General features: G+C 39.3%; 2 protein-coding genes, 1 non-coding gene and 1 pseudogene across 4 annotated transcripts; 2 read left to right on the forward strand and 2 right to left on the reverse strand.

The window, feature by feature from the left end:
* Nucleotides 1-197: 197 nt before the first annotated feature.
* Nucleotides 198-21,681, reverse strand: LOC110747923 (UPF0235 protein At5g63440-like; annotated as a pseudogene). Its single transcript, XR_015835281.1, has 6 exons — nucleotides 21,472-21,681; nucleotides 21,139-21,253; nucleotides 20,624-20,782; nucleotides 20,240-20,328; nucleotides 20,086-20,154; nucleotides 198-429 (listed from the first exon to the last, which is right to left on the reverse strand). The product of XR_015835281.1 is annotated as a UPF0235 protein At5g63440-like (transcript).
* On the reverse strand, nucleotides 8,180-8,286 carry LOC148294861 (small nucleolar RNA R71). Its single transcript, XR_015835554.1, has one exon. It is a non-coding gene; the product is annotated as a small nucleolar RNA R71 (small nucleolar RNA).
* Nucleotides 21,682-21,783: 102 nt separating the features above from the next.
* On the forward strand, nucleotides 21,784-24,288 carry LOC110763208 (elongation factor 1-delta 1). Its single transcript, XM_021965962.2, has 7 exons — nucleotides 21,784-21,941; nucleotides 22,555-22,780; nucleotides 22,903-22,996; nucleotides 23,160-23,280; nucleotides 23,520-23,633; nucleotides 23,842-24,003; nucleotides 24,110-24,288. Coding segments are annotated over exons 2-7 (696 nt in total). The 5' UTR covers nucleotides 21,784-21,941; nucleotides 22,555-22,577; the 3' UTR covers nucleotides 24,112-24,288.
* A 148-nt stretch (nucleotides 24,289-24,436) lies between these two features.
* Nucleotides 24,437-26,400, forward strand: LOC110750148 (putative inactive ATP-dependent zinc metalloprotease FTSHI 4, chloroplastic). Its single transcript, XM_088252175.1, has 3 exons — nucleotides 24,437-25,589; nucleotides 25,877-25,986; nucleotides 26,077-26,400. Exons 1-3 carry the CDS (start codon nucleotides 25,509-25,511, stop codon nucleotides 26,288-26,290), a joined length of 405 nt encoding a protein of 134 aa, XP_088108301.1. The 5' UTR covers nucleotides 24,437-25,508; the 3' UTR covers nucleotides 26,291-26,400.
* The last annotated feature ends 859 nt before the right edge of the window (nucleotides 26,401-27,259 follow it).

Raw genomic sequence — 27,259 nt, forward strand, 5'->3', positions numbered from 1 at the left:
CTAAAATGTAACTCTGGATCCTAGCATAAGTGGTTTTATTTTCAAGAAATTGAGATGCAATTGGAGGGCAAAATTTCTTAATTTCTCCCCGACTCCTATTCTCGTTCACAAAGTTCTCATGCGCATAACTAGTAACTACTCCAATTGACCAATTCTTGATTAATAGCAAAGGCAAGACTACAGATGAAATTAACTGGAATTATCATCAAATAGACTCAGGTTGTACAATTGAATTTTTGACATTGCAACATTGCATTACAACAATCACAACTAACAGAAGAATAATTTGAAGTCCAGGATGTCCAGGGTAAACGTACAAGTTGATTGGATCTTATCTTTCATTACAATTGACATGTAAATTGTACAACCTCAAGGTTGAACAGCCTCCAGAAGTTTCTCATATACTTGCCTAGCAGACAAATCCTCCACCTACAACAATCACCAAACGATAATGAAGAAGGCCAAGCAAGATCAGCTTAAGCAGTTTCTTAGTTAAATTGGCATCATAACTCATACACAATTCAAGGGTCTATTGCATACATAGCTTCTATCAGGATGCTGCCTGTGGAAGCAAAATATCTCATATCCTAGGTCAAATAATTAAGTCAATCAATTTCGGAATTATTTGACCTAATTGGGAGTTACTCATTTTAATTGGGAGTTATCTAATTTAATTGGGATTTATTTGATTCTTGCCTTAATTAGGGATTTGATTTCAATCAAATCCCTAATTACACCAACCTCACCAAATCAGGGAAGAATAATTCTTTTCCATGTGTGGAATTATTCTTCTGAAACCCTAGCCTCCGAGGCTCCTATAAATAGATGGCTATGCATAAGGGTTGAGGTATGTCTAAATTCCTATCCGAAACTATGCAGAAATTCTCTGTCACATACCCTAGCCACCAAAACCCTTTCTCCCTCACACAAGGCTCCGGCCACCACACACGGCTCCAGCCACCCGGTTCTCCCCACGAGAGCTCCGTACCCTTTTAGCTATTGTGTCACCGAGATTCAATCGAACTAACTTAGGCATCAGAGGGTCTTTGGCCAACACCCCCCAGGTGTGGTCATCTTATTCCAATCTAATTTGCAGGGAGAAGGAGACGACGAGGAAGAAAGAGGAATCTTAGGTGAATATTCTTGTGGGACGAAAATCGCTCCCACATATTGGTGCTTTCAATGAGAGTGCAAAATAATACTCAAAGCGGGCTCCAAATCCATTTTCCACACTTTTTTCCAATCAACCCTGGTCGATACAAGACATACGAAGAGTAATAACACCACCACGACGGGCTCGTCTCATTATTTCGTGGTGGAAACCTTACTGCAACCACAAGGGACCATGGCTGCCAACACCTTACAGCTGCTTCCTAGCGCTTTGCAGCCACCTCCAACTGCCTGAATTGTAGAACAACCGCCGCAGACAGCTGTTGGAATTGCATAACAGCCGCCCCATGGTAGCGCGACCTCCACAGCCTTGCAGCCGCAAGCGCCAGTGGCTGGAGCTGCTTTGCCGCGCCATCTTGTCGTCGAAACACAGCAACAGCCACACCATTCAGCTATCGGATTTGCTGCACAACCCCACTGCTACTTCGATGCTGTCCCAGTCTTAGAGCAAATCCATTCTCTCCCTCCTCTACGACCACACTTGACGTATGCACCTGTGTACGAATCTAATGGAGCCCTAGCCCATATGCCATTAGGCCCAATGCACACCTCTGGTTAGGTGGACCTTAACTCATGGGTTGATCAACTCACACAAAGAGTCGACGATCAAAACAACTTGATTGGCCAGCTACTCAGGTAGATCAACTTGAACCAAGGCCCTAACCTTGGACCCCGTGACGAGGAGAGGAGGACGCACAAGCATGCCAGCGAGCAGTTCAAGAGATCCCAAGCTGGTCAAACAGGGACAAAAAGGCAGGGGAGAGAACGAGATTGTGCTGACGTGATGCAGACATCTGCAAGTCGTACTCTGAGCCGGTCGACGATCCATTCGAGGTTAGGTCCAAGGACCAATGTATGTGAGAGGCTAGGCCCACTGTCCAATGTCCATGCTCACTTGGGCCCACAAAGAAGTACCCAATCTAGGCTGGGCCCACAAGGAGCTCGAGTTCATGAACAATCGCGTGACGAGCACAACGATCGACACTCACTATCCCGCTCGAGGACCAACACACGGTAGCAAGCCGTTGAGGAATCCTCACAAGCTCAATCTCCTAATCTGCCCCACGGGCAGAGCAACCAAGGGGATCGACCCTTGGGAGCTGAGGAGGAAGTTAACCAATGGCACTTGAGGCACCGAAGACATCAACCCCAGCCACCAGCCTTGCGGGCAGAGAATGTCGACAAGCTAGTGAATGACCGACTCCAAGGTCTCCAACTTAAAGGAAGCACGGAGGAGGCCCTGCGCAAGGAAATTGATCGAGTCGACTGCTCGCTCTTTACAGATGAGGTGGAACAAGCTACACCGCCGAAGCGGTTCACAACACCATCCATTACTTCGTTCAAAGGGGACTCCGACCCCGAGAGCCATTTGAGGCACCTCAAGAGCGCCATAATCCTGTACAAGGCAGACGACGCCTTGATGTGCAAAGTGTTCACGATGACTCTGCAAGGAGCAGCTCAAGACTGGTTTCACACTCTACTGTCCGTCTCGATAGGAAGCTTCAAGGAGTTTGCTCTTATTTTCACAAAGGAGTACTCCTAATGAACGGTCAGAAAGCATGCAGACCAACTGTTCAACTTGCGCAAGAAGCCAGACGAGTCACTTCGAGACTACCTCAGAAGATTCAAGGCTGAGAAGGCGAACATCATAGGATGCAATAACCTAGTTGCATCCTCAGCTTTCAAGAAAGGCTTGCCAACCGAACAAGAGCTATACTGTGAGCTAGCCATAAGTCCAAGCCAAACCTTAGTAGAAGTCTTCACGACGGCAGAGCGCTACGCACTCTGGGACAATGACCGTATTTCCGCGAAGAAAGCCAGCAAGCAAGTTGAACACCCGATAAGGCAGGCAAGCCAAAAGAGCAACAAGTTTGAGCGCAAAACCTGAGGCGGCCCCAACAGGAAGGCTTGGAAATAGGAACCTACACTGAGTTTACCATCTCGATCTACTAGATCCTAGTATAAGTGAAGGACAAGCCGTGGGTGACACAAGTAAATACTGCCCATTCCACGGGGAACATGGTCATTACACCAACAACTGCAATGCTTGGAAAAGGCACCTCGAGGAGCTGGTCAAAGACGGCCATTGCACGGAATTCATCGCAAAGAAGGTCATCCAGCAGATCGAGGACCGCGATGCAGCTGCCAAGGAACCTTCCCAAAAGGTCATACGAATCAACACCATTCTAGCTGACTCCTAGGAGTCCGCTGACCACCAAGAAGCGCAAGAGAAAGATCGCGCAGGCGACTTACATCTCCCAAGTCATAACTAGCGATCCAGTCATTGAGGATACACCCATCATCGGCTTTTATAAGAAGTACTTGTTGAGTTTGCCTTGCCACATAATGAAGCCCTAGTCATCTGCATCCAAATTGAACAAGCTGTGATCAAGCGAGTTCAAGTGGACGAGGGTAGCGCAACTAACATCCTGCAACTATCTGTTATCCAACAGATGGGATTGGAGCCCAAGATCAACAAACTTGCTAGGTCGTTCACCGGCTTCAATGAGGCCACGTCAATCACTGTGGGAACGATTGACCTTGACATGCACTCACCCCCGGTGGTCTGCTTGCAAACCTTCATGGTCATCGATGAGATCTCCCCTACAACGGAATCTTGGGCTGACCATGGATCAACAAGATCGAAGCCATCACATCTGCTCTATACCAGAAGATCCGTTACCCCATCCCTGGGGTTGGATCGGGCAGATCAATAGTGACCAAGCCATGACGAGGAGATGCATAGCCCAAGGGCTCAAGAAGAGCAAGCAGTTGCAGTTCACACCAGTAATGCAGGCTGCTGATGTGGCAGGACACACTCCCAATAGACAAGCAAGCCTGAACGGGAGGAGAGTTGCTACCTCACAATAGCAATTAAAGAGCCAGGATCAAGGCGAAGGAATCCGCCCAGAAGACTCTCCTTAAAATGGTTGAAAGCCTGAGGATGACGTTGAGTTAGTAACCCCTGATCCTGGCCCGCCAGACAAAGAAGCGCAGATCGGCTCGCGCCAGAACCTAAACAAGAAAGATCGAGACGAGGGAATCACCCCGGAAGGCTCCCTTGATGAAGGTTGGAAGCCTGAGGAAGACGTTGAGTTAGTACCCCTCGATTCTGACCAGCTAGACAAAAAAGCACGAATCGGCTTGCGCCTAAGCCCATACGAGACATGTTTGCGTGGTCGCCATCTGACATGCCTAGCATCAACCCAAACATTATCTGCCACCTGCTCCATGTCAACCCTACCAACATGCCAGTAGCGCAGAAAAGACGCAACTTCGCTCCTAAGAGGGTCTTAATCCTAGAAGCAGAGATTGACAAGCTCCTAGCTGTTGGCTTCATTGAAGATCTCTCCTACTCAGAATGGCTAGCCAACGTTGTTCTGGTGGTGAAACAAGAAAAGGGCAAATGGAGAGTTTACGTCGATTACACCGACCTCAACAAAGCTTGCGTCAAGTACCCGTAGACGCTCGAGGTTCTCTGCAAAATACACGACGCCGAATGTGGAAATCACGTTGGGGGCAGATTGCTGGCCCATAAGGCTCTCGGCATAGGCTATTTCTAGCCTACCATGCGCCAAGACCCCACGGAGTATGCTCGAAGATGTGATTGACGCCAACGATATAAGCCAATCCCTAGCTTGCCAGCAGAGGAATACCATTCGCAGAACAGTCCATGGCCATTCATGCAGTGGGCCATTGACCTGGTAGGAACTATGTCGACAGCACCTGCCAAGAAGGAGATAGTGGTCGTCACCACCGATTACTTCACCAAATGGATCGAGGCCGAGGCTTTATCCTCTACTAAGGAAGCTGATCTCGAACAATTTATCTGGAAGAACATCACCTGCCGCTTCGGATGCCCGCAGTCGATAGTCGCCGACAATGGTACACAGTTCGTGGGCAGGAAGATCACCGCATTCCTTGCGAAGTATGGCATCAAACAACACCTGTCAACTCCCAAATACCCCCCAAGGAAATGGCCAAGCAGAGGTATCCAACAAAATCGTGTTGGACTGCCTGAAGAAAAGACTGGAAGGCTCATAAGGAAACCGACGAGCTGCCAGGAATCCTATGGGCTTATCACAAAACCAAAAGGAGATCAACCGGTGAGACACCATTTTCTCTAGCCTATGGGACAAAAGCAATCATCCCCCCACACATTACAGTCCCTTCCATGAGCATTGAGCTGGGCAATCTTGACCAAAACTGCAAGCAGATGAAAGCCAACCTTGATCTGCTCGAAGAAGAACGAGAAACGGCCATTGTTCGAGTTGCAGCCTACCAGTAGCAGTTGATGTCCTACTGCAATAAGAAGGCCAAGATCAGATAGTTTCGACCTGGGGACCTTGTGCTATGAAAAGTTTCATCACAGCACCAAGGCAAGGGTCAAAGAAGATGAAGCCCAGCTGGGAAGGCCCCTACGTGATCAACCGCCCTAAGGGCAGAGGAAGTTACACCCTCGACACTCTAGAAGGGAAAGAAATTCCAAGACATTCAGAGATACTATCCATGAAGCCCTTCGCTCACCAACTAGGCTCCTAGCAGGCGACGAGCCTCCCTTACTCCCATTAAAGACAAACAGCTTTCGATGTTATCTATGTTGTTCATTTCTTTTATTTAATAAAGCGATGTAGTCACACCAACATCAATACAAGAGTAAGCTTTTCAATGAAGTATTTTTTCAAGCATTATGCCCCACAAACATACACATGCAGGCAACCAGCCTTATCTCCATTAAAGGCAAGCAACTTCTCGAGTACAAACTTCATGGAGTCTTTTTTGAGCGTTATGTCCCCAACATACACCAGCAGGTGACAAGCCTTATCTCCATTGAAGGCAAGCTACTTCTCGAGTACAAACTCAGTGGAGCCTTTTTCGAGCGTTATGTCCCCGACATACGCCCGCAGGCGACAAGCCTTACCTCAACTGAAGGCAAGCTACTTCTCGAGTACAAACTCAATGGAGCCTTTTTCAAGCGCTATGTCCTCGACATACGCCCGCAGGCGACAAGCCTTACCTCCACTGAAAGCAACCTACTTTTCGAGTACAAACTTCATGGAGTCTTTTTCGAGCGCTATATCCCCAACATACGCACACAGGCAACAAGCCTTACCTCCGTTGTAGGCAAGCTACTTCCCGAATACAAACTCAATGGAGTCTCTTTCAAGCGCTATGTCTTTGGACATACACTTACAAGATACAATGAGAATTGAAGTTTGAAAGACAACTGAAAATTCCATAGCAAAGGGGCCAACCAGCCAAGTTCAACAAGAAATAAGGTGGTCAGCTAAAGGTCACTTATTGAAAAAAAAAAAACTACAAGGTTCAAAAATAGCAAAAAGGGACTACGGGCTCGTTTGGGAGTACTTCTTACCGAAGCGTTTATGCCAGTAGCACTTATAACATAATCGCTTCTACAAAGAAGCAGTTTGTCGTTTGGATGTCACATTTAAAAGTGCTTTTACACTACATAAAAACGCTTTTGATATTTTGTTGAGTGTTTGGCTGACACAGTAAAAGCGCTTTTAAAAAATTTAAAGAATTCCAAATATTATAATAAACATATGAAATAAAAATTCAAAGGATCCCAAAATAAAAACACGACTTTAAAAAGTATGAACTTCACTAAGTATAATTTTTAATCATTTTTTAAAAATAAAAAGGAATTAACCAAACATAAGAAGATTTGCATTTTTCTCGCGTTTGTCATCCATCTCACGCCCATGGGTTAGATTTTGTTCTTCAACCATCTCTTCCCCTATAGTAACTCCCACCCTGCCAGTGGCAAAATTTGGTGTTGATCTGAAAGGCGATGGAAAGGTAGATACAACCTCAGGAAACTCCGCGAAGAGAAGAGAATTACTAAGGATTAATAGAATTTTGATGAAGATTGTTTTTTGATAGTTTGTTGCCAATGGTACAAGTTATGCTTAGAATACTTCTAAAGGAAATTAAAAAGAGCTTTAATTATTTTGAACAACTACATTGAAAAATATTTTGTGGATCAAATTATTAAGAGTTGCATGTTTATGTTAAAAGTGGAATCCCAATGCCTTAGTGTTTTAATCAATTAAATTTTCTCTAAATCAAATCTTGCATAAATCTACCTCTCAATCACACTTGTTCTTTTTCATCTCTGTTATTTTCTTTACACTGCTCTCTGTGGATATGACACTCGAACTTCCGAGCTACACTACTATACGATACCTTCCCTTGGGTTTTGCACAAGTGGTACGAACAAATTGGCGCCGTTGACGGGGAGCGGCTTGTCAAAGAGTGCAGAGATCCCCTTGGTCAAAGGTTTGCTGGTTATGTGAAATTCTTCACATCTAGTACACTCTTTCCAAACTTTTCTCATTATTAATATATATTTGTATTTGTATTTTTTGTTTTTATTTTTGTTTTTGTTTATTTATTTATTTTCTTTATGCGACCTAGAGATCATCTAGGAAGGTTTGTAAAAAAATCTGAAACTGTTAATTTAGAACATTCTGCTTCAACTTCTTCAACTGAAATATCCAACAAATCTGAAAGCATGGCAGCAATTGTCAATAATGAACAAGAAATTGCGAATAATGAACAAGAAATTAATGCTCAGATTGAAAATAATGAGATTATGAATAATGAAATGAGAGAAGAAGTAGTTGCACCTAGAACTTTAGAGACATTTTTGCATCCTATTCGTGCACCAAATCCTTCATGTATCATGTTTCCACCTAACATGCCAAATTATGATTTCAAACCTGGAATGATTCAACTGCTTCCCATTTTTCATGGCATGGAAAGTGAAAATCCTTATGTGCATGTTAGGGAATTTGAAGAGGCTATTGGCACTTTTTACAATGTTCAACTTGATAGGCTTAATTTCATAAGGTTGAAATTTTTTCCTTTTTCCTTAAAAGAAAAGGCTAAAAGTTGGTTGTATTCATTAAGGGCTAGATCCATAGGTTCTTGGGGGGAAATGACTCAAGCATTTTTTAACAAGTATTTTCCTAATCACAAGACGATTCCTCTTAAGAAAAGAATCTCAAATTTCTCTCAAAAGGAAAATGAAACTTTGTATCAAACTTGGGAAAAATTTAAAGAGCTTTTGAATTTGTGCCCACACCATGGATTTGAAAACTGGCGTCTTGCTAGTTATATCTATGAGGGACTTCTCCCTCGTGATCGCCAATTTGTTGAGTCTATGTGTAATGGAAATTTTATGCAAAAAGACCCTGATGATGCCCTAGAATTTTTGGATGAAATTGCTGAAAAAGCTCATCAATGGACTGTCCCCAGTCCAGTTGAGACCACTGATCGGTCAAGAATTGCCACATCTTCTACTAATAAAGGAATTTATCAATTAAAAGAAGAAGATGATTGGAAATTAAAATTTGAGGTTTTAACTAAAGAGATAGCTGCTTTGAAAATGGAAAAATCAAATTTGCCTCAACCTGTTTATCAAGCTGATGTAAATCAAGTATGTGATTCTTGTTATGAGATTGGTCATAATGTTAAAAATTGCCCAATTTTTCAGGAAATGAAAGGAGCTTATGAGGAGCGTTGTGCTGCTATTGGAAACTTCAAACAACAATATTCTCCTTTTTCCAACACTTACAATCCAGCGACAAGGAATCATCCAAATTTTCGTTGGAGCAATGATTCACAACCTCAGGTAAGTGAAAGAAATTCTTTCAATCATCAATTTCCTGCAACTAATACATTTAATGCTAGACCATCTTTGAGCGATACTCTTCAAGCATTTATGCAGGAACAACAGAAGCAAAATCAAAGGTATGATACCTTGTTTGGTCAAATGGTTGAAGAAAATAAAGAAATTAAAAGCCAAATTTCTAAATTGACAAATTCTTTTGCAATAAATGAAAAAGGGAAATTTCCTTCTCAAACTCAACCAAATCCAAAGAATGTTAATTTGTGCGAAACCTCAATTGAACATGCTAAGTCTGTCATTGCTCTTAGAAGTGGTAAAATAATTGATAACACACCTTCACCAAAGGAAGTTGAAAAATCTAAGAATAATGATGAACTAAACAAGTCCAAATTGAGTGAATTAAATGAAAATCATTTTCCTGCTCCTTTTCCCCAAGCTTTAAATCCTCCAAAGAAATTGAATCAAAATCTTGAAATTTTGGATGTTTTTAAAGAAGTCAAAGTTAATATTCCTCTGTTAGATGCTATTAAACAGATTCCTTCTTATGCTAAATTTTTAAAAGATCTGTGCACATTTAAAAGAAAGCATCAGGTGAAGAAAACTGCATTTTTGACTGAACATGTGAGTGCATTGTTGCAACATAAGGTCCCTCATAAATACAAAGATCCAGGAAGTCCCACTCTTTCATGTGTAATTGGAAAAAATTACATCAATTGTGCTTTGCTTGATTTGGGGGCTAGTGTAAATTTGTTGCCATATTCAGTGTATTTGCAGTTAGGTCTTGGTGAATTGAAGCCCACAACAATGAAGTTGCAACTTGCTGATCGTTCTGTACGAGTGCCGAGATAAAAACTTTGTTTTAAATTGGGAGAAGTGTCATTTTATGGTTTCTTCTGGAATTGTTCTTGGTCATATTGTTTCATCTAAAGGAATTGCAGTGGATAAAGCTAAAATTGAATTGATTTCAAAATTGCCAGTTCCAAAAACTGTTAAAGATGTCAGATCATTTTTAGGTCATGCTGGTTTTTATAGGAGATTTATTCAGGATTTTAGTGCAATATCTAGACCCTTGTGTAATCTCCTATTAAAAGATTGTAAATTTGAGTGGTTTGATTCATGTCAAAAGGCTTTTGAGAAATTAATTAAAATGCTCACATCTGCTCCAATTATGCAACCACCTGACTGGACTTTACCTTTTGAAATTATGTGTGTTGCTAGTGATTACGCGGTTGGAGCTGTTTTGGGGCAAAGAAAGGATAAGAAGCCACATGTCATCCATTATGCAAGCAGAACCTTGAACAGTGCTCAGATGAATTATTCTACAACTGAAAAAGAACTCCTTGCTGTGGTATTTGCTTTGGATAAGTTTCGCTCTTATATAGTTGGATCACCTATTGTTATTTTCATTGACCATGCAGCTTTAAAATACCTTTTTGAAAAAAAAGATGCTAAAGCTCGACTGATTAGGTGGATCCTACTACTTCAAGAATTTGACATCACAATTAAAGATAAAAAGGGAGTAGAAAATGTAGTGGCTGATCATTTGTCTAGATTGAGTTTTGAGGATACCATTGAAACATTGCCAATTAATGATTCTTTTCCAGATGAGCAATTATTTGCTATTTCAGAATTACCTTGGTTTGCTAACATTGTTAATTTTCTTGCTACAGGTAAAATTCCATCTAATTGGACTGCTCAAGACAAGAGGAAATTTCTTACAGAGGTTCAAAATTTCTTTTGGGATGACCCTTATCTGTTTAAATATTGCCCTGATCAGATCATTAGAAGGTGTGTACCTGATAATGAAATCCATGCAGTAATTTCTTTTTGTCATAATGAAGCATGTGGCGGTCATTTTTCTGTAAAGAAAACCGCTGCAGAAATTTTTCAGTGTGGATTTTATTGGCCTACGCTTTTTAAAGACACTAATTCTTTTTGTCAAACTTGTGACCGTTGTCAAAAGTTGGGGACAATTACCCGTAGAAACATGATGCCTTTGAACCCAATTTTGGTAATTGAAATATTTGATTGTTGGGGCATTGATTTTATGGGTCCTTTCCCTATTTCTTTTGGATATCTTTATATCTTGGTCGGTATTGATTATGTTTCTAAATGGGTAGAGGCTGTTCCTTGTCGACATAATGATCATAAAACTGTTTTGCGGTTTTTAAAAGAAAACATTTTCGTAAGATTTGGAACACCTCGAGCTATTATAAGTGATGGGGGAAAACACTTTTGTAATAAACCTTTTGAGGCTTTAATGAAAAAATATGGTGTCACTCATAAAGTCACTACCCCATATCACCCACAAACAAGCGGTCAAGTTGAACTTGCTAATCGGGAGATAAAACAAATTTTGGAAAAAACTGTGAGTCCTAACCGCAAAGATTGGTCTTTGAGATTAACTGATGCTTTATGGGCATACCGTACAGCATACAAATCCCCCTTAGGGATGTCACCTTACAGACTTGTCTACGGTAAGGCTTGTCATTTACCAGTTGAACTTGAACATAAGGCATATTGGGCAATTAAAATGTTTAATTTTGGTTTAAATGATGCAAGTTCAAATAGGAAGCTTCAGTTGAATGAGTTGGCAGAATTAAGGAATGATGCTTACGAAAACTCTCGAATTTACAAAGAGAAAATGAAGGTTTTTCATGATAGAAATATTTTGAGGAAAAACTTTGAACCATCACAGAAAGTTCTCTTATATAATTCGAGATTGCATATTTTTCCTGGTAAACTTCGTTCCAGATGGACAGGTCCATTTGTGGTCATAAGAGTTTTTCCTTTTGGAGCAGTGGAGATTGAGGATCCAAAAAATGGTAATGTTTTTAAAGTTAATGGTCAACGTCTTAAACCATTTTTGGATAATTTTGTTATGCAGGATAACACGATTCACTTGGAGAATCCTGTTTATCAGGATTGAATTCTCAGACTATCTTTAGTTTCGTATTCATTATTTATTTGTGCTATTTATGTTTTTTTTTTTTTTTTGGATACTCATAAGCTGTAGAAATTACCTATAAAAAAATATATATATAAAAAAATATATTAAAAAAAAATAAAAAAAGATTTTTCATATGAGCTGACTTTTGGTAACTCCAGTGAGCGTCTTCGTCAATACAGTGTCTAGGAGTTCTATAGGCGACACCTTTGGTGTTTAAGAAGTTTGGGTTTTAAGCGGGACCATTGTGACCCCTCCAACCTTCCCGGATCCCCTGGCTGTGTTTTCTGAGGCCCTTAACTGGTCATCCATGAGTTGCTTGTATATTTGTGTATATTTGTATAGATTTTGGTTTTCTTTTTTTGTGTGTTTTATTTCATTTTGGTCTTTATTTCTTTTTTTTGGATTTTTTTATTTTTGTCTTTTATTCTGTAATGGATAAATACCAAGGGATTGGCACGCATATTTTCCAGGTATTATCTTTCTATATCATTTACCCTCTTATTTCATACATTTGCTATGCTTTTATTTTGAAACATTGAGGACAATGTTTGATTTAGGTTTGGGGGTAAGGTTTAGAAGTTTTGTTTTTAATAGTTTTTTTTATTATTATTTTATTTCACCCAAAAATTTTAAAAAAAAAAAATTGGTGTTATCTCTAGATTTTTATGCTTACTATCATCAAATCAGATTCAACACTCATGAATGATTTTTACGATTGGAAACATATTATTAAATTTTAAACCCATAATTTTAGTTTTTGTTCACTTATTTCTATTTAGTGGATAATTCATGAGTTATACTTTGAACTCTCACATGCACATCAACACTTTAGTGAGAATGAAAGAAAAGATCAATTATAGTTAACTTTGTTGTTTTAAGTAGAGTTAGATGACATTGCTCTTGATTGACCTTGGCGTAAAAAAAAAGAAAAATAAAATAAGTAAATAAATAAAATAATAATAATGATGTTAATTTATCCAGAGTTTTACTTAGTAACCGGGCCTCTTGCCTAAACAGCAGCAAGTGTTCGCGTCAAACGGTAAAGTTTTGGGGTAAATACATTCTGTGACTAGTTTAGTTCTGTAGCCTTTTTAACTCGAGTTAATAAGCCCTTAGGGGTGTTTCTACACCTAATGCCTTAAAACCTTTGGTTTGAGAGTCGTTGGCCTAAATCTCGCGACATGGGTTAATTAGAAAGCTTAATGGAACTAAACATTGCACAGTCACAATTCTCAAAATCCTTATAAAAAAAATATATAAAAAAAAAAAATTGTATACAAGTTATTTGCACTGAATTTTGATAATGATTGAAATAATGAGGTTATTATGATTGAAATTAACTTTTGTCTCTAAAATGTGTTGGTTCACTTAAACACCAAAGGAAACAAATGAAAAATTTAATAAATAATTATAAGTGATCAAGACTTTATGTGGGGATTAATTTGAAGCGTGTTTGCTCTTTTAAAAATTGTTCATGAATTTTCAATCCAGATAGCTTTTGATGATGGTTAAGCATTTGTTTAAATTTTCAAATGTTGTTGTAGCATAAATTTTTAAATCTCTCATTTCAATGTTTGTGGGTATCATCACTGAAAGCCCTCACGAGACTATACTCGTCCACTAGGGTAACCTAGGGGTTTAAAGGTTTGTTGCATATGCTAAATGCAATCGAGATCCCTGCGAAAGTGGCTTAGTTTTCTTTTCTACTTAGTTTTTATTTTCTTTTGCTCGAGGACTAGCAAAATATAGGTTTGGGGGTATTTGATGAGTACAAAATTAATACAAGTTTTATCCTTAAATTTATAGTTGTTAGTATTTTCTTTTGTTTCATGTAAATCTATTAGAGTATTTTTATTGTTTCATTCCAAATCTTGTTTTTATATTTAATGAGTGGTTATTTGTAGATATTAAGTGTCTTCCACCAATGGCATGAGGAGGAGGAGGAATAAGTAATGTGTTGCAAGAAAAGAAGATAGAAGAAAGATGAAAATGTGTGCAGCCATGGTCAAGGAAATATGCTCAAGACAACGTGTGGTTCAATGCCAAATGAAAAGAAGAAGCAATCAATTGTATCTATGCTCTAGGACATGCATGCAAGCTTCCATCATTGAAGAAATAAAGAAAGAATGAATAAACAATGAAGGAGAAGTTCAAATTGACTACTTGCAACCAATGAATGCAAAGAAGAATGATGATGCTTGAGTTGTTATCTAGCTACAATTTGAACTTCTCCTTCATTGTTTATTCATTCTTTCTTTATTTCTTCAATGATGGAAGCTTGCATGCATGTCCTAGAGCATAGATACAATTGATTGCTTCTTCTTTTCATTTGGCATTGAACCACACGTTGTCTTGAGCATATTTCCTTGACCATGGCTGCACACATTTTCATCTTTCTTCTATCTTCTTTTCTTGCAACACATTACTTATTCCTCCTCCTCCTCATGCCATTGGTGGAAGACACTTAATATATACAAATAACCACTCATTAAATATAAAAACAAGATTTGGAATGAAACAATAAAAATACTCTAATAGATTTACATGAAACAAAAGAAAATACTAACAACTATAAATTTAAGGATAAAACTTGTATTAATTTTGTACTCATCATAAATCAGGGAATAGTGCATGGCAACAAAATTATTGTATACAATGCTCTGAATGTTATAAAAATAAAATAATCAGAGTGTGGAAAGTACAACTGAATTTGAGAATAGAATTATATTTGCTCTTCTAGTATTTACACTGACAAAATTTCCTCTCAGATAAAACTCACAGACACTCAGATTTCTCACTCTCTTTTTTCCTCTCACTCTTCCTTTCTTCTCTTCTCTTCTCTGTCGATGTGTCTTTGCAAGTAGAAAAGATGCCTATTTATAGGCAAAGCAAATGGCACCCGTGAGTGGTAAGCGAGACATCATGATGCTTCTTTCCAACATCATCACTAACCTTCCAACATCATCATTAAACTTTTGACTAATATCTCATTTTCTTCATGTGGGTTTCACCACTTCCTTTACAACACCCCCCTTGGAGACTACACGTCCCTAGATTGGTTGCCTCATTAAAACTTTGCTTGGAAAAAGCCAGTGGGGAAAAACCTAAGTGAAGGAAAAAGAGTACAACTTTATTTGGGACATAAGGGTAATGTTAAATTTTTCCTAGATTGTTTTAGCCCGTACCATGATCTTGTCAATTTAATTGAGAACATGTCTCATGGTTTATTCCTGGCTGCTTCAGGCAGCTTAAGTCCTTCTGAGACTTTCATGTATATATCTGTATCCAATTCTCCATACAAATATTCGGTAATAACATCCATAAGTCTCATTTCAAGTTTTTCTGAAAGAATGATACACAAATGATCCTATTTTCACATGTGTGTTTATTAAGAAATCAGAGTCTGAATTTGCGATAGTGGTAGTATATGTCGACGACATAAATCTAATTGGAACTCCTGAAGAGCTCCAAAAGACAGCTGATTATCTTCAACGCAAGTTTGAGATGAAAGACCTTGGAAAGACAAAATATTGTCATGGCTTACAGATTGAGCACAGTGCTAATAGGATTTTGGTGTATCAATCAACTTATACTGAAAAGGTATTGAAGCGATTTGGCATGGATAAAGCCCATCCACTTAGCACTCCAATGGTCGTTTGCTTGACACTAAGAAAGATCCATATCGTCCAAAATGGGATGGTGAAATGGTCCTTGGTCTAGAAGTACCATATCTTAGTGCAATAGGTGTTTTATTGTACTTAGCACAATGTACCAGACTCGATATAGCATTTTCAGTAAATTTGTTAGCAAGATACAGCTCTGCTCCTACAAGCCGACATTGGACCGGCATTAAACATATTCTACGATATCTTCGTAGAACAACAGACATGGGCTTATTCTATTCTAATGAATCAACCAATGCCCTGACTATTGTTGAATATGTTGATGCAGGATATCTCTCTGATCCACATCAAGGACGCTCACAAACTGGGTATGTGTTTACATGTGGAGGAACTGCAATCTCAGGGCGCTCAACGAAACAAACGTTGGTAGCCACATCTTCCAATCACTTAGAAATACTCGCTCTCCATGAAGCCAGTCGTGAATGCGTTTGGTTAAAGTCAGTGATCCATCACATCTGAAGCACATGTGCCCTACCCCTAACAACGGACACTCCAACAATCCTAAATGAGAACAATGCAACTTGTATTGCTCAAATTACAAGAGGATACATAAATGGTGACAAGACTAAGCATTAAATCACCAAAGTTTTTTTACACACATGAGCTTCAGAAGAGTCAAGAAATTAAAGTCAGACAAATCCGTTCAAGCGATAACCTGGCAGATCTCTTCACCAAATCATTGCCAAAATGTACATTCCAAAAGCTAGTGTAACATCATGACCCGAGATATTGATAAGTTTGGATTTAATTTGAATTTCCAATTTTGCCCTCGGATAGGGGCAAAATGGTCATTTCTACCCGGAAGGATATTGGGGCAACAAATGGTATTTTTAGGAAGGTCGTACCGAGATGAGTCTGTAGACATGCGGAGGGTTTGAATCGGACTTGTAACGAAGAAGATACGAGATAAAAACCTCCAATGGCACAATCGTAATTAATTCGAAGTTAATTTTTGATAAAAATCAGAAAACAAGCCCTCATTTCTCGCTCTCTCCTCGCGACCCAGCCCCCTTCACTTGCAATTTTTCTTCCAGCCGCCATAACCACCACCATAGGCCGCCAACCACCACTGAACCGGACCCAAAACAACCGGCCAAGCTCCGCCGTCTTCCCCCGATCTTGCGCTACCCGGAAACAGCCACCAACCGCCGGAATCTGCCAAAATCGCGCCGAATTTTCACAGAACTTTGAGTCGCTCGTTCTCCCTCGCGTCTCCACCAAATTGGACGAGTAAGGTATGGAAATCAATCTACTTTTTGTGCTCTAGCTGCCTGTTGGGTAGGATTTGAACGATTTCTAGCTTAAACAATTCGATTTCGAACCCTAAGTTTGGCCGGTTTTCAAATTGAAATTCCAGCCACTTCCGTCGATAATTTGGGGTACGTCCAAGAACAAAAGTGACTCCAAATTAGGGGTTTAAAGTAGGGTAGGAGTCTTGAGCCATTATTCGAAGTTTTTCCGACTGCCAGTTTTTAATCAAGCCACCCACGTGCTGCCGACCAGTGCGTGGGCTGTATGGTGGCGGCACATTTGGATATCGTTTGAGCCTCAAACAGATTTTTCATATTCTGCGATTTTCAGGTTTGATATGTTAGAACCGTTGGATTAAACCCAAATTTACGTATGTTGTTTCTTGTGGTCCTAGGATCGTGTAGGATTTCACGGATCGTGAATCGAAGCCCCAGATGTTCCGATTCAACAACTTAAAGTTTATGTTTCACGTTAATCGTCCGACCGTGAGCTATTTGGCCGCCCGGTTGACTGAGCGTCTTCCGAGATTATTCCAGCACTTGAAACCCTTAGTTGGACCTTAGGAACGTTTCGTTCCTCGTGCTTACTTGAAACCCGGGAAATTAGGATTTTATTTTCAAGTCCTCGTTTGTAGAGTTTCTGTACTCTGTAAATTCGTTAAACTTCCTTTTTGTTGGTTTGTTGAATTCTGTTAGACATGCTCTGTTATTGCCCTGTTAGGATTTGATTTGTGAAGCCAGAGGCCATGGTTTGTAAACACTATGCTTTGTGTAACGCATGCTGGCTGTTGGGTTGTAAATAACTGTGTTTTTGACATGTTGAAATTTTGGGATACTTCCTGTGTACAGGGGAGACTGCCAAAATTTTGGTAGATAGTCTCAGTTCTTAGTAAGTGGGCCCGGTATCTGTAGGGTGCCGGAATCACAGACAGGATTCGTCCCGGTTTCCGAGGAAATTTGGGATGGGTCCTGTCAGCTAAACCCGGAAATCGCACAATATGTCAAGTGCTGGAATAATCTCGGAAGAGGCTCGGTCAACCGGGCGGTCAAATAGCTCACGGTTGGACGATTAACATAAAATATAAATTTTAAGTTATTGAATCGGAACATCCGAGGCTCCGATTCACGATCCGCGAAATCCTACACGATCCTAGGAATACAGGGAACAACATACGTAAATTTGGGTTTGATCCAATGGTTCTAACATATCAAACCCGAAAATCGTATAATATGGAAAATCCGTTTGAGGCTCAAATGATATCCAAATTGAGATCCGAGCACGTAGTGGCCTAAATTTCAATTTGAAAATCAGCCAAACTTAGGGTACGAAATCAAATTGCTTAAGCTAGAAATCGTTCAAATCCTACCCAACAGGCAGCTAGAGCACGAAGAGTAGATGGATTTCCATACCTTACTCGTCCAATTTGGTGGAGAAACGAGGGAGAACGAGCGACAAGTTCTGTCAAAATCCGGTGCGATTTTGGTAGATTCCGGCAGCTGGTGGCTATTTCCAGGCAGCGCAAGGTCGGGGGAACACAGCGGAGCTTGGCCTATTGTTTTGGATACGGTCCGGTGGTGGTGGTTATAGCGGCTGTAAGAAAAATCGCAAGTGAAGGGGGCTAGGTCGCGAGGAGAGAGAGAGAGAGAGAGAGAGAGAGAGAGAGAAATGAGGGGCTATTTTCTGATTTTTATCAAAAATTAACTTCGACTTAATTACGATTGTGCCACTGGAGGTTTTTATCTCGTATCTTCTTCGTTACAAGTTCGATTCAAACCCTCCGCATGTCTACAGACTCGTTTCAATACCACCTTCCTAAAAATACCACTTGTTACCCAAAATCCTTCCGGGTAGAAATGACCATTTAGCCCCTACCCGAGGGCAAAATTGAAAATTCAAATTAAAATCTTAAATTAAATCCAAATTTATCAATATCTCGAGTCGGGATGTTACAGCTAGTGCATGGTATCGGATTATGCCAACTCTGGAAGCAATCAAATTGAAGCATGCAAAATCAAGGGGAGCATTCAAGAGTCCTCTAACACAGGACATATGCGCGTTGTACTCTTTTTCCTTCGACTAGAATTTTTCCCACTGGGTTTTTCCTAGCAAGATTTTAACGAGGCAACATGAGCGCATTTAACATTACCCTTATGTCCCAAATAAAGTTGCTCTTTTTCCTTCTCTTAGGTTTTTTCCCACTGGGTTTTTCCAAGCAAGGTTTAAATAAGGCAACCAATCTAGGGACATGTGATCTCCAAGGGGGAGTGTTATAAAGGAAGTAGTGAAGCCCACATGAAGAAAAGAAGGAAATATTAGTCAAAAGATTAATGATGATGTTGGAAAGAAGCATCATGACGTCTCCCTTACCACTAACGGGTGCCATTTGCTTTGCCTATAAATAGGCATCCTTTCTACTTGCAAAGACACACCAACGGAAAAGAGAAAAGAAAAAAGGAAGAGTGAGAGGAAAGAAGAGAGAGTGAGAAATTTGAGTGTCAGTGAGTTTTATTTGAGAAGAAATTCTGTCAGTGTAAACACCAGATGAGCAAATATAATTCTACTCTCAAATGCAGTGGTACTTTTCATACTTTGATTATTAGGAACAACAAGGCAAAATCGTTACTGAAGAACGACGTGAATTATCGTGGGATGTACCTACTTTGTCTCATCTCGATCCTCATACTGCTCAATGCGAAAATGAAGTGAGAATGATCGTTCACCTCCAAAGTATTGCAAATCATATGCCAGATGCATTTAATGATGCAACAAAGGTGACGAAATCACATATCTCAGCTACAAATGCACCTGCAAAGATTGATGTCCATAATGAACAAAGCAATGTGCCAGCAAATGGTTCATCTGTTGCACGCCTGAAGCATGGCAGACCACTAGGCTCAAAGGACTCAGTTCCTCGAAAGAGGAAGATGATGGCCAAAATGAATCCAAATGAAATAAAAGAGAGCCCAAAGAGAAAGAAGAGAAGGAAAAAAGAGGGTGAGTGAGTGGAGAGAAAAAGAGAGCACAGAGATTCTCCAAGAGAGAAAAATCAGTGAGCCACATATATTGTAAATACTAAAGTTGTAGCCCTATTATTTTACATAGTGGAAAAGTTACTGTTGCTGCTCTCCGAGGACGTAGGCCTGGCCGAACCTCGTTAAATGTTGTGTCTCATCTACTTTACGTGCAGCTCAATATTCTAGCATATCCCGTTTATTTTACAATACTTAATTTTTTTATAACGAAAATGATAACGTTCTCCTTAACATAGGCACATTTGAAACAGAATATGATACACCCAAGATGCCACCAACACCCACACCCATAAGAGAGAGAGAGAGAGAGAGAGAGAGAGAGAGAGTAAAACTTGTTTAACTCACCACAAGGAGTTTCGATTTATCATTCCACCCTCTCTGAAGAGTCACCTGACTTAGTCTCAGACCCAACACCTATGTAAAAAGCAATTATTAGATTTACACGTTCGAAAAGATTGGCTTCTTAGGTTAAACAACCTAAGATGAAACAGAATCATACTTTGCCCATGAACTCCAAGAGTTCATTGTTTGCTTCTCCCCGAGCTGCAGGTGCAGCCACAGTAACTCTAACATCATCAGCATTCACTCCTGTCATAAGAGAAAAAAGTGGGAACATGAAATTTATGTCAAGGAACCAATAATTTAAAATATAATCGGTCATTTAAATTTCTGGTAAAAAAATACTTTTTTTTGGCGAACACAGCCCTCCTAGAGGTATATATATAGATATCAAACTTAAAAGTCAGCAAGGACTAGTGCTCAGAACACACGAAATCCAAAAAAATCAAAAGAAGTATATGCACGAATTGACTTATGATTTCCATTCGAACTAATTTGTTGCATGCTAAAAATATGACAGAAATACATTAAAAATTTCTTTTACTTGTGATTGCTGACCGTTGTGCACGGTCTTCCACTTCTATAGCCACTTGAAACATAAATGAAAGAAGCACCTTCCAAATCTTCTTCTGAGCGATAGAAAACAAAGAGTCCACCACCCACACAGTTCATACGAAATTGCTTCTCCATTTTCCCCTCACCCCTGGATTAATAACGATCAAGATTTCAAAATATGAACTACGATGATACTATCACATAATAATTGTACTTGAAAAAAATCATTAAACTCTATCTTGATTGAAGAACATAATGCACTGACAGGACAATCTCAAGGAAGAACATACGTATGAAAAGGTGCAGAAACAAAATAGTTTCTCAGAAACTGTCAGACAAACTGAGGTACAAGAAACTGAAGGCAGGTGATCAGCCACTGTTAAACAGAGAGTGTCATCCAGTCTAGTATACAACACACATCAGTAAAAACCCAATTGTATTCTTCTTCTTACAAACTGTATAACACTAAAGATATCATACTTTCATTAGAAGAAGAAAAAGAACCTTTTCAATACAACTTTTCCAGCCTCAGCAATGTTAAGCCTTGCAAGATGTTTGCTCTTGTCCAACACATAAGCTTTGTCAGTCTTCCTTTTGGGCATTTTCTGCAACTGGGTATCTTATACAACACACACTTCAGTATAATATAAACTGCTTGCCCAAAAATATTATTCAACAAACTCTATTTTAACAACCATTATGAAATATCTAATACCAATTAAAATGAGCAATTATACCAATTTCTTTTTTGAAACATATTAATTTCTGCTCAAACAATAACCCAACTACAATCGAGAGAGAGAGAGAGAGAGAGAGAGAGAGAGAGAGAGAGAGAACCAGTTATGAGGAGGTGAGATCCACAGTGCTTGCAGTAGTAGACGAAGAGATCAGAGTCAGGTCCATCTGGAGCAGCGTCCTCGCTCGAGTACGTGTGTGTTGTTCTCTTCGGCATCACTTTCTTCTCCTCTTCTTCTTCTTCTCTTTCTTTCTAACGCTGATCGAATTGGGTACGGCTGGAGCTCCACCAAGGCACTGTGAAAGTGCTATTGTCAAGCTAGGATTTACTAACAGCAAGCCGAAGACTTGGACGACGTCGTTTTCATGTCATGTTATGTTCTACTGATTTAAACATGTTGGGCCGTAACCTGATTGTGTCAGCCCGGCCCGGCCCGGGCCATTTAGATGACTCCTCATTTTATCCGGAGACCCGTAATTGCCTATATAATCCTTAGAAACCCTAGAAATCTCAACCTATTAACAGTCATCTCTCTCTCCTCCTCTCTGTGTAGTAGCTCCTCCTGCTTAAGGTAAGCTCAGATCCGTTGCTCAATATCCTTACTTTTGATAAAGTCAGAGTCTTTTAGGCTATATGATTCATTTATCTCTTTAGTGTTTGAAATTGAAACAGTTTTCTAGTTTTTCTTAGATTTTCAGTTTGGTTAAAGTTTATGGTTTTACGGATAACCTTAGTTGCTTTTACTTCTGGAACTCAATGGTTGATAAATTTTTCCTGAATAAAATCTTCAAAAGCACTTATTTTTTCAGTAATATAATGTTTGGCAATATTTGTTCTGGTGGGATTTGTTTAATTATGTATTTGTTGGGTATTTTTGTACCTATCAGTGGGTTTGTAACTCATCAATGGATGAAAGACTGAATTTTTGGTATCTGGGTTTATGTTTTTATGGATACAAATAGTTGCTTTTACCTCTGGAACTGATCGGTTGAGAAAATTTTCCAGAATAAAATCTTTAAAAGCACTTCATTTGTCAGTAATATAATGTTTGGCAATATTTGTTCGGTTGGGCTTTGTCTAATTATGCATTAGATTAGTTGGCTGATTTTGGTACCTATCAGTGGGTATGTAAGTTGTAACTCATCCATGGATGAAAGACTAAATTTTTTGTATCTGGGTTGTAGGAAAATCACAAAAAGACTTATCAATGGCAGTCACATTCCATGACATCAACTCGGCTGTTGGCCTGAAGAAATTGGATGACTACTTGCTTGCCCGCAGTTACATCACTGGCTATGAAGCTTCAAAGGATGATCTCATTGTCCATGCAGCTCTTTCAAAGCCTCCATCATCAGAATTTGTGAACGTGTCTCGGTGGTACAACCATATCACTGCACTTCTTAGGATTTCGTAAGTTCTTATAACTTGTGATGGGTTTCTTTTATCTTTATTATTAGATTATGATGGATTTCTTCAAAGATCATATATTTGGGTTAAATCTTTGACTTATTTGATTTTGTCTGTTGTTGTAGTGGTGTTTCTGGACAAGGCTCTGGTGTCATTGTTGAGGGATCTGCTCCCATCACAGAGGAAGCTGTTGCTACACCTCCTGTGGCTGATACAAAGGCAAGCACTTTTCTGCCCTATTTACTGAGTTCTTATTTGGATGTCTGTTTGCTTTTTTGCTTATAATGTGGAGTGTTAGGGTTGGGCCATTATTGCTTTATCCGCTTTAAGAAATTGCATACAATTGTTATGCTCATGTGTTAGAATGTGATACGGTTTTCAGGCCTCAGCTGCTGAAGACAGTGATGATGATGTGGATCTGTTTGGCGAAGAGACTGAAGAAGAGAAGAAGGCTGCTGAAGAGCGTGCAGCTTCCATCAAGGCATCTACAAAAAAGAAAGAATGTTAGTTTCCTATCTGATTTTCATCCCTTTCATATTAGTTTCCTATCTTGTTTTCAGCCCTTTCATATTAGTTTCCTATCTTGTTTTCAGCCCCTTAATATTAGTTTCCTATCTTGTTTTCAGCCCTTTAATATTAGTTTCCTATCTTGTTTTCAGCCCTTTAATACATCCATCTCCTTTCCCCATTCACGTTGTTTATTTCGTTCTGAAGGTTTGTTGTTGTATTTTTCCATTGTCAGCTGGAAAGTCATCAGTCCTGTTGGATGTGAAGCCATGGGATGATGAAACTGACATGAAAAAACTTGAGGAGGCAGTAAGAAGTGTTCACCTTGAAGGCTTGCATTGGGGAGCATGTAAGTTCTTTCATCTAAGTTAATTGCAGTTATAAGCTAAGGGCCAGATTTTCTAACCATAGTTAGCAACAAAATTTGGCCATTGATATGCACTTAATACATTAGCAATGTGGAAGTCAATGTTATGAAGTTTTTAGTCCTCTTGATTGATGCTAAACCAACCTTTATGTTCCAAATTTGGTTATTTATTATCTTGTTGATTCTGCAGCCAAACTTGTAGCTGTTGGGTATGGAATAAAGAAGTTGCAAATAATGCTAACAATTGTTGATGACCTGGTCTCTGTTGACACTCTTATTGAGGAACAACTTACTGTTGAACCAATTAATGAGTATGTCCAGAGCTGTGACATTGTAGCCTTCAACAAAATATGTAAGTATATTTAAAGTTTGTAATCAAGTAATCATTTTATGGACTATTTGTTCAAGATACGAATCCTCACTGTTGATTTATCCTTACCCTTTGTTTCTCATTGCAGGATTGGAGCATGGAGTGTTCTAGTGTGAGAGGGGTTGCTAGGAAGATATTTTATATCTGCTCGTATCTTGTTTCTTGGGGCATGATTTGAGACTTTATATTATCTTTGGTTATGATGTATTTTAGCATTCCTTTCATGAATAATATGCCAGTCCTTTGTAGGTGCTTGCTAAACCCAAATGCAAGTGTCGTGCAATAGTAAATCTTGTAAGTCGAGTACTGTATTCACAAAGAGTGGTGTTAAAGTGCACAAAATACGTAAGATAACTGGAACAAGAAGAATATGATTAAAAGATTAGAAGAAAGTTCAATAATAATAAAACACTAAGACGTCGGGGTTCTACCTTCAAAATACGTATGTAATCCCATTAATTTGATTCTCACTATGATTGTTCACATTTAAAACCCAATTTAATTTCGTAACTTGTACCTACAGCAACAACCTATCAAGAAATAATTTCAATGAATAAGATTATCAAGCACCCATCAATCGATCAAAGAGAAAAATTAAAATTAAATTGAACAAATCCATAAATAAGAATTTAACGTTAAAGCTCCATTCAAATCAAACTAATGAAATCACATAGTATCTCGAAGGCTTTTCCCCTAGCTTTGGCTAGGGAGTTAGTTCTCCATAACAAAGAAAAATAACTCTAGAAAAATAAAGTATTTTGGGCCAAAAAGCTGAATCACTGAGACGGAGCAAGTAGAACCCTTTTATAACAGTCAAATCCTAACCCCTTAGGATTTATTTTCCTCCTTGAATTTAACTTCTCTACAATCCTATGCATGCACGTCAGCTTCCTCTTTTGATAAGTCATGGTCTCTTACTTAGCACGTGATGAGTCTCCAACCAATTGGCTTAGTTTTCTCTTTTACTTCATCTCTTTTGCACTCCAGCAAGCTGCCCACATAATTCCAATATTATTTGCCTACATAAAAATATAATAGACCAAAATGAATAAATTAGTAAATAAATAAGCTCTAAGGGTATATTTAAGGGACATACACGATGCATTTTTCAGCTATTATCAGTAGGTTTGATAAGACATAAGTTTATCTTCATTCATATTCTCAGTTTTGTTCTGTTGGTGCTTGGAAGTTTGTTTTGTTTGCTCAAGGATTTGATCTTTATGGTTGTCAAAAGAATCAATGGTTCAAGGATAATATCTGAATTTGATATATATGCCCCACACGACTGATATACCTAATAAAAACATTGTTCACTGGTGCCATTTTGGTGCCAAACAGGCTTCCAAATAGGCACTTATACATGTTCATTCTTTATGAAGTTGATGACTTAGTTCACTGGTGCCATTTTGAATTTAAGAATCTTTAGTTGATTTCATGATTATAATTCACACCAGCGTTTTTGGTATCTGCAATTGTCCTATGAACTTATGAAGGGTGGTGCAGAAAGGGAACAAGGCCTGCTTCAGATACTAACAGAGATGGATGGATTTAAAGAGTTTACCTCACAGGTATGTATTTTCTTCCTCCTTGAATTCAAAACGAAATTTTGTATCTTGGCTGCTAATTTTGTCTTTTTCAGGTGCTAGTTATAGGTGCAACAAATAGATTAGATATCCTTGATCCTGCTCTATTGAGAAAGGGCCGCTTTGACAAGATTATAAGAGTTGGTTTGCCATCAAAGGATGGTAGACTGGCCATATTGAAGGGGTTTTTTTTTATTGCTTCTAGCATTAGAAACTCTAGCTTCTGAAATTTTTCTAGTCCTTGCATAACGTTCTCCTTTTTATGCCAATAGGTGCATGCTACAAATAAATTTTTTCGTTCTGAAGAAGAGAAGGAGGTTCTCCTTCAGGAAATTGCAAAGCTTACGGAGGATTTCACGGGTGCAGAGTTGCATAACATACTGTAATTTATTCCTAATTGGTAGTTAAAATTTTCAATTTAGTAGCAATAGAGTGATGCACTGATGCTTACATTTTTCCCATCACCTGACAGGAATGAAGCCGGAATTTTGATTGCCAGGAAGGACTTAGATTTCATCGGACAAGAAGAGCTTCTAGAGGCTTTGAAAAGGGTTGGTGGAGTTTTTACCCATCCAGCTATCCCTTTTTGGGCGATATTATGCACTGTTGGCGTGACTTGTGGACTATTGACTTACTTTTCTTACACACCAAGAATTCCTATTATAATTGTAATTGATTTACTTTAATTCCTGATTTCCTACTGTAAATAGATTTAGGAATTTATTATTTACTTGCTCATTCAGGTTTCGTTGTATTATAAATATGATCTCGTACAAGGAGAATAATACACAGAAAATTCCCACAAACAAATATTCTCATATTAGGTTTCATATTTTAGCATGGTATCAGAGCGGCGATCGTGGAATTGCTGACTCTAGTTTCAAACCCCCGCTGCTACTATGGGGGTTGATGATATTTTCAACCCTGATGGAGGTAGCACTACCGACTCATTCTCTCTTTCTCAACCAACCATAGCCGAGTTGAGTGCCCAAGCGGCTCAGCTCCTACAGATACAACCTTTGACCCCGAACCCAATCATGAATCAAGATCCTATTTTGATGACCCCGAACCTGATCTTGAATCAAGATCCTATTTTGACGACCCCGACTACGATGACGACAACTCTGACCATGACTCTGATGATGACCCGACTCGAATTTGTCTCTGATTTAGACCCAAATCCCGACTTCGACTCTAACTCCGGCCCCGACTCAGGCTCAGCCCCATATCAGGATTCCTACTGTATCCTATGCATCTTCCTCTGCACAGATTATGACTTCCCGACTAACGACCCCGACACATGGACGAGATTGCTCATATTATGGTGATTCAAGACACACTCGTGAGACTTGTTTTAAATTGCATGGCTACCCCGAATGGTGGGCTACCCTCAAAAATTGAACACAACGCAATGCGACCAGTAATGGTACTAGTTATGGATTCCATACTTTGGATAAGATTGATTCTAGTAGTTGGATAATTGATTTCGGTGCAACTGATCATATGACGTTTGATCCTGATGATTTTCTGAATACTACACAACCCCGATGAACTTGTATTGCTAACGCCAACGGAGTTACTTATCTTGTGACAGGAGCTGGCACTATTGCACTCTCATCCTCTCTCTCACTGTCTAATACTTTACTTGTTCCATC

This window comes from Prunus avium, chromosome 4, assembly GCF_965620075.1.
Source record: "Prunus avium chromosome 4, drPruAviu1.hap1.1, whole genome shotgun sequence".
In the NCBI taxonomy this organism is placed as follows: Eukaryota; Viridiplantae; Streptophyta; class Magnoliopsida; order Rosales; family Rosaceae; genus Prunus; species Prunus avium.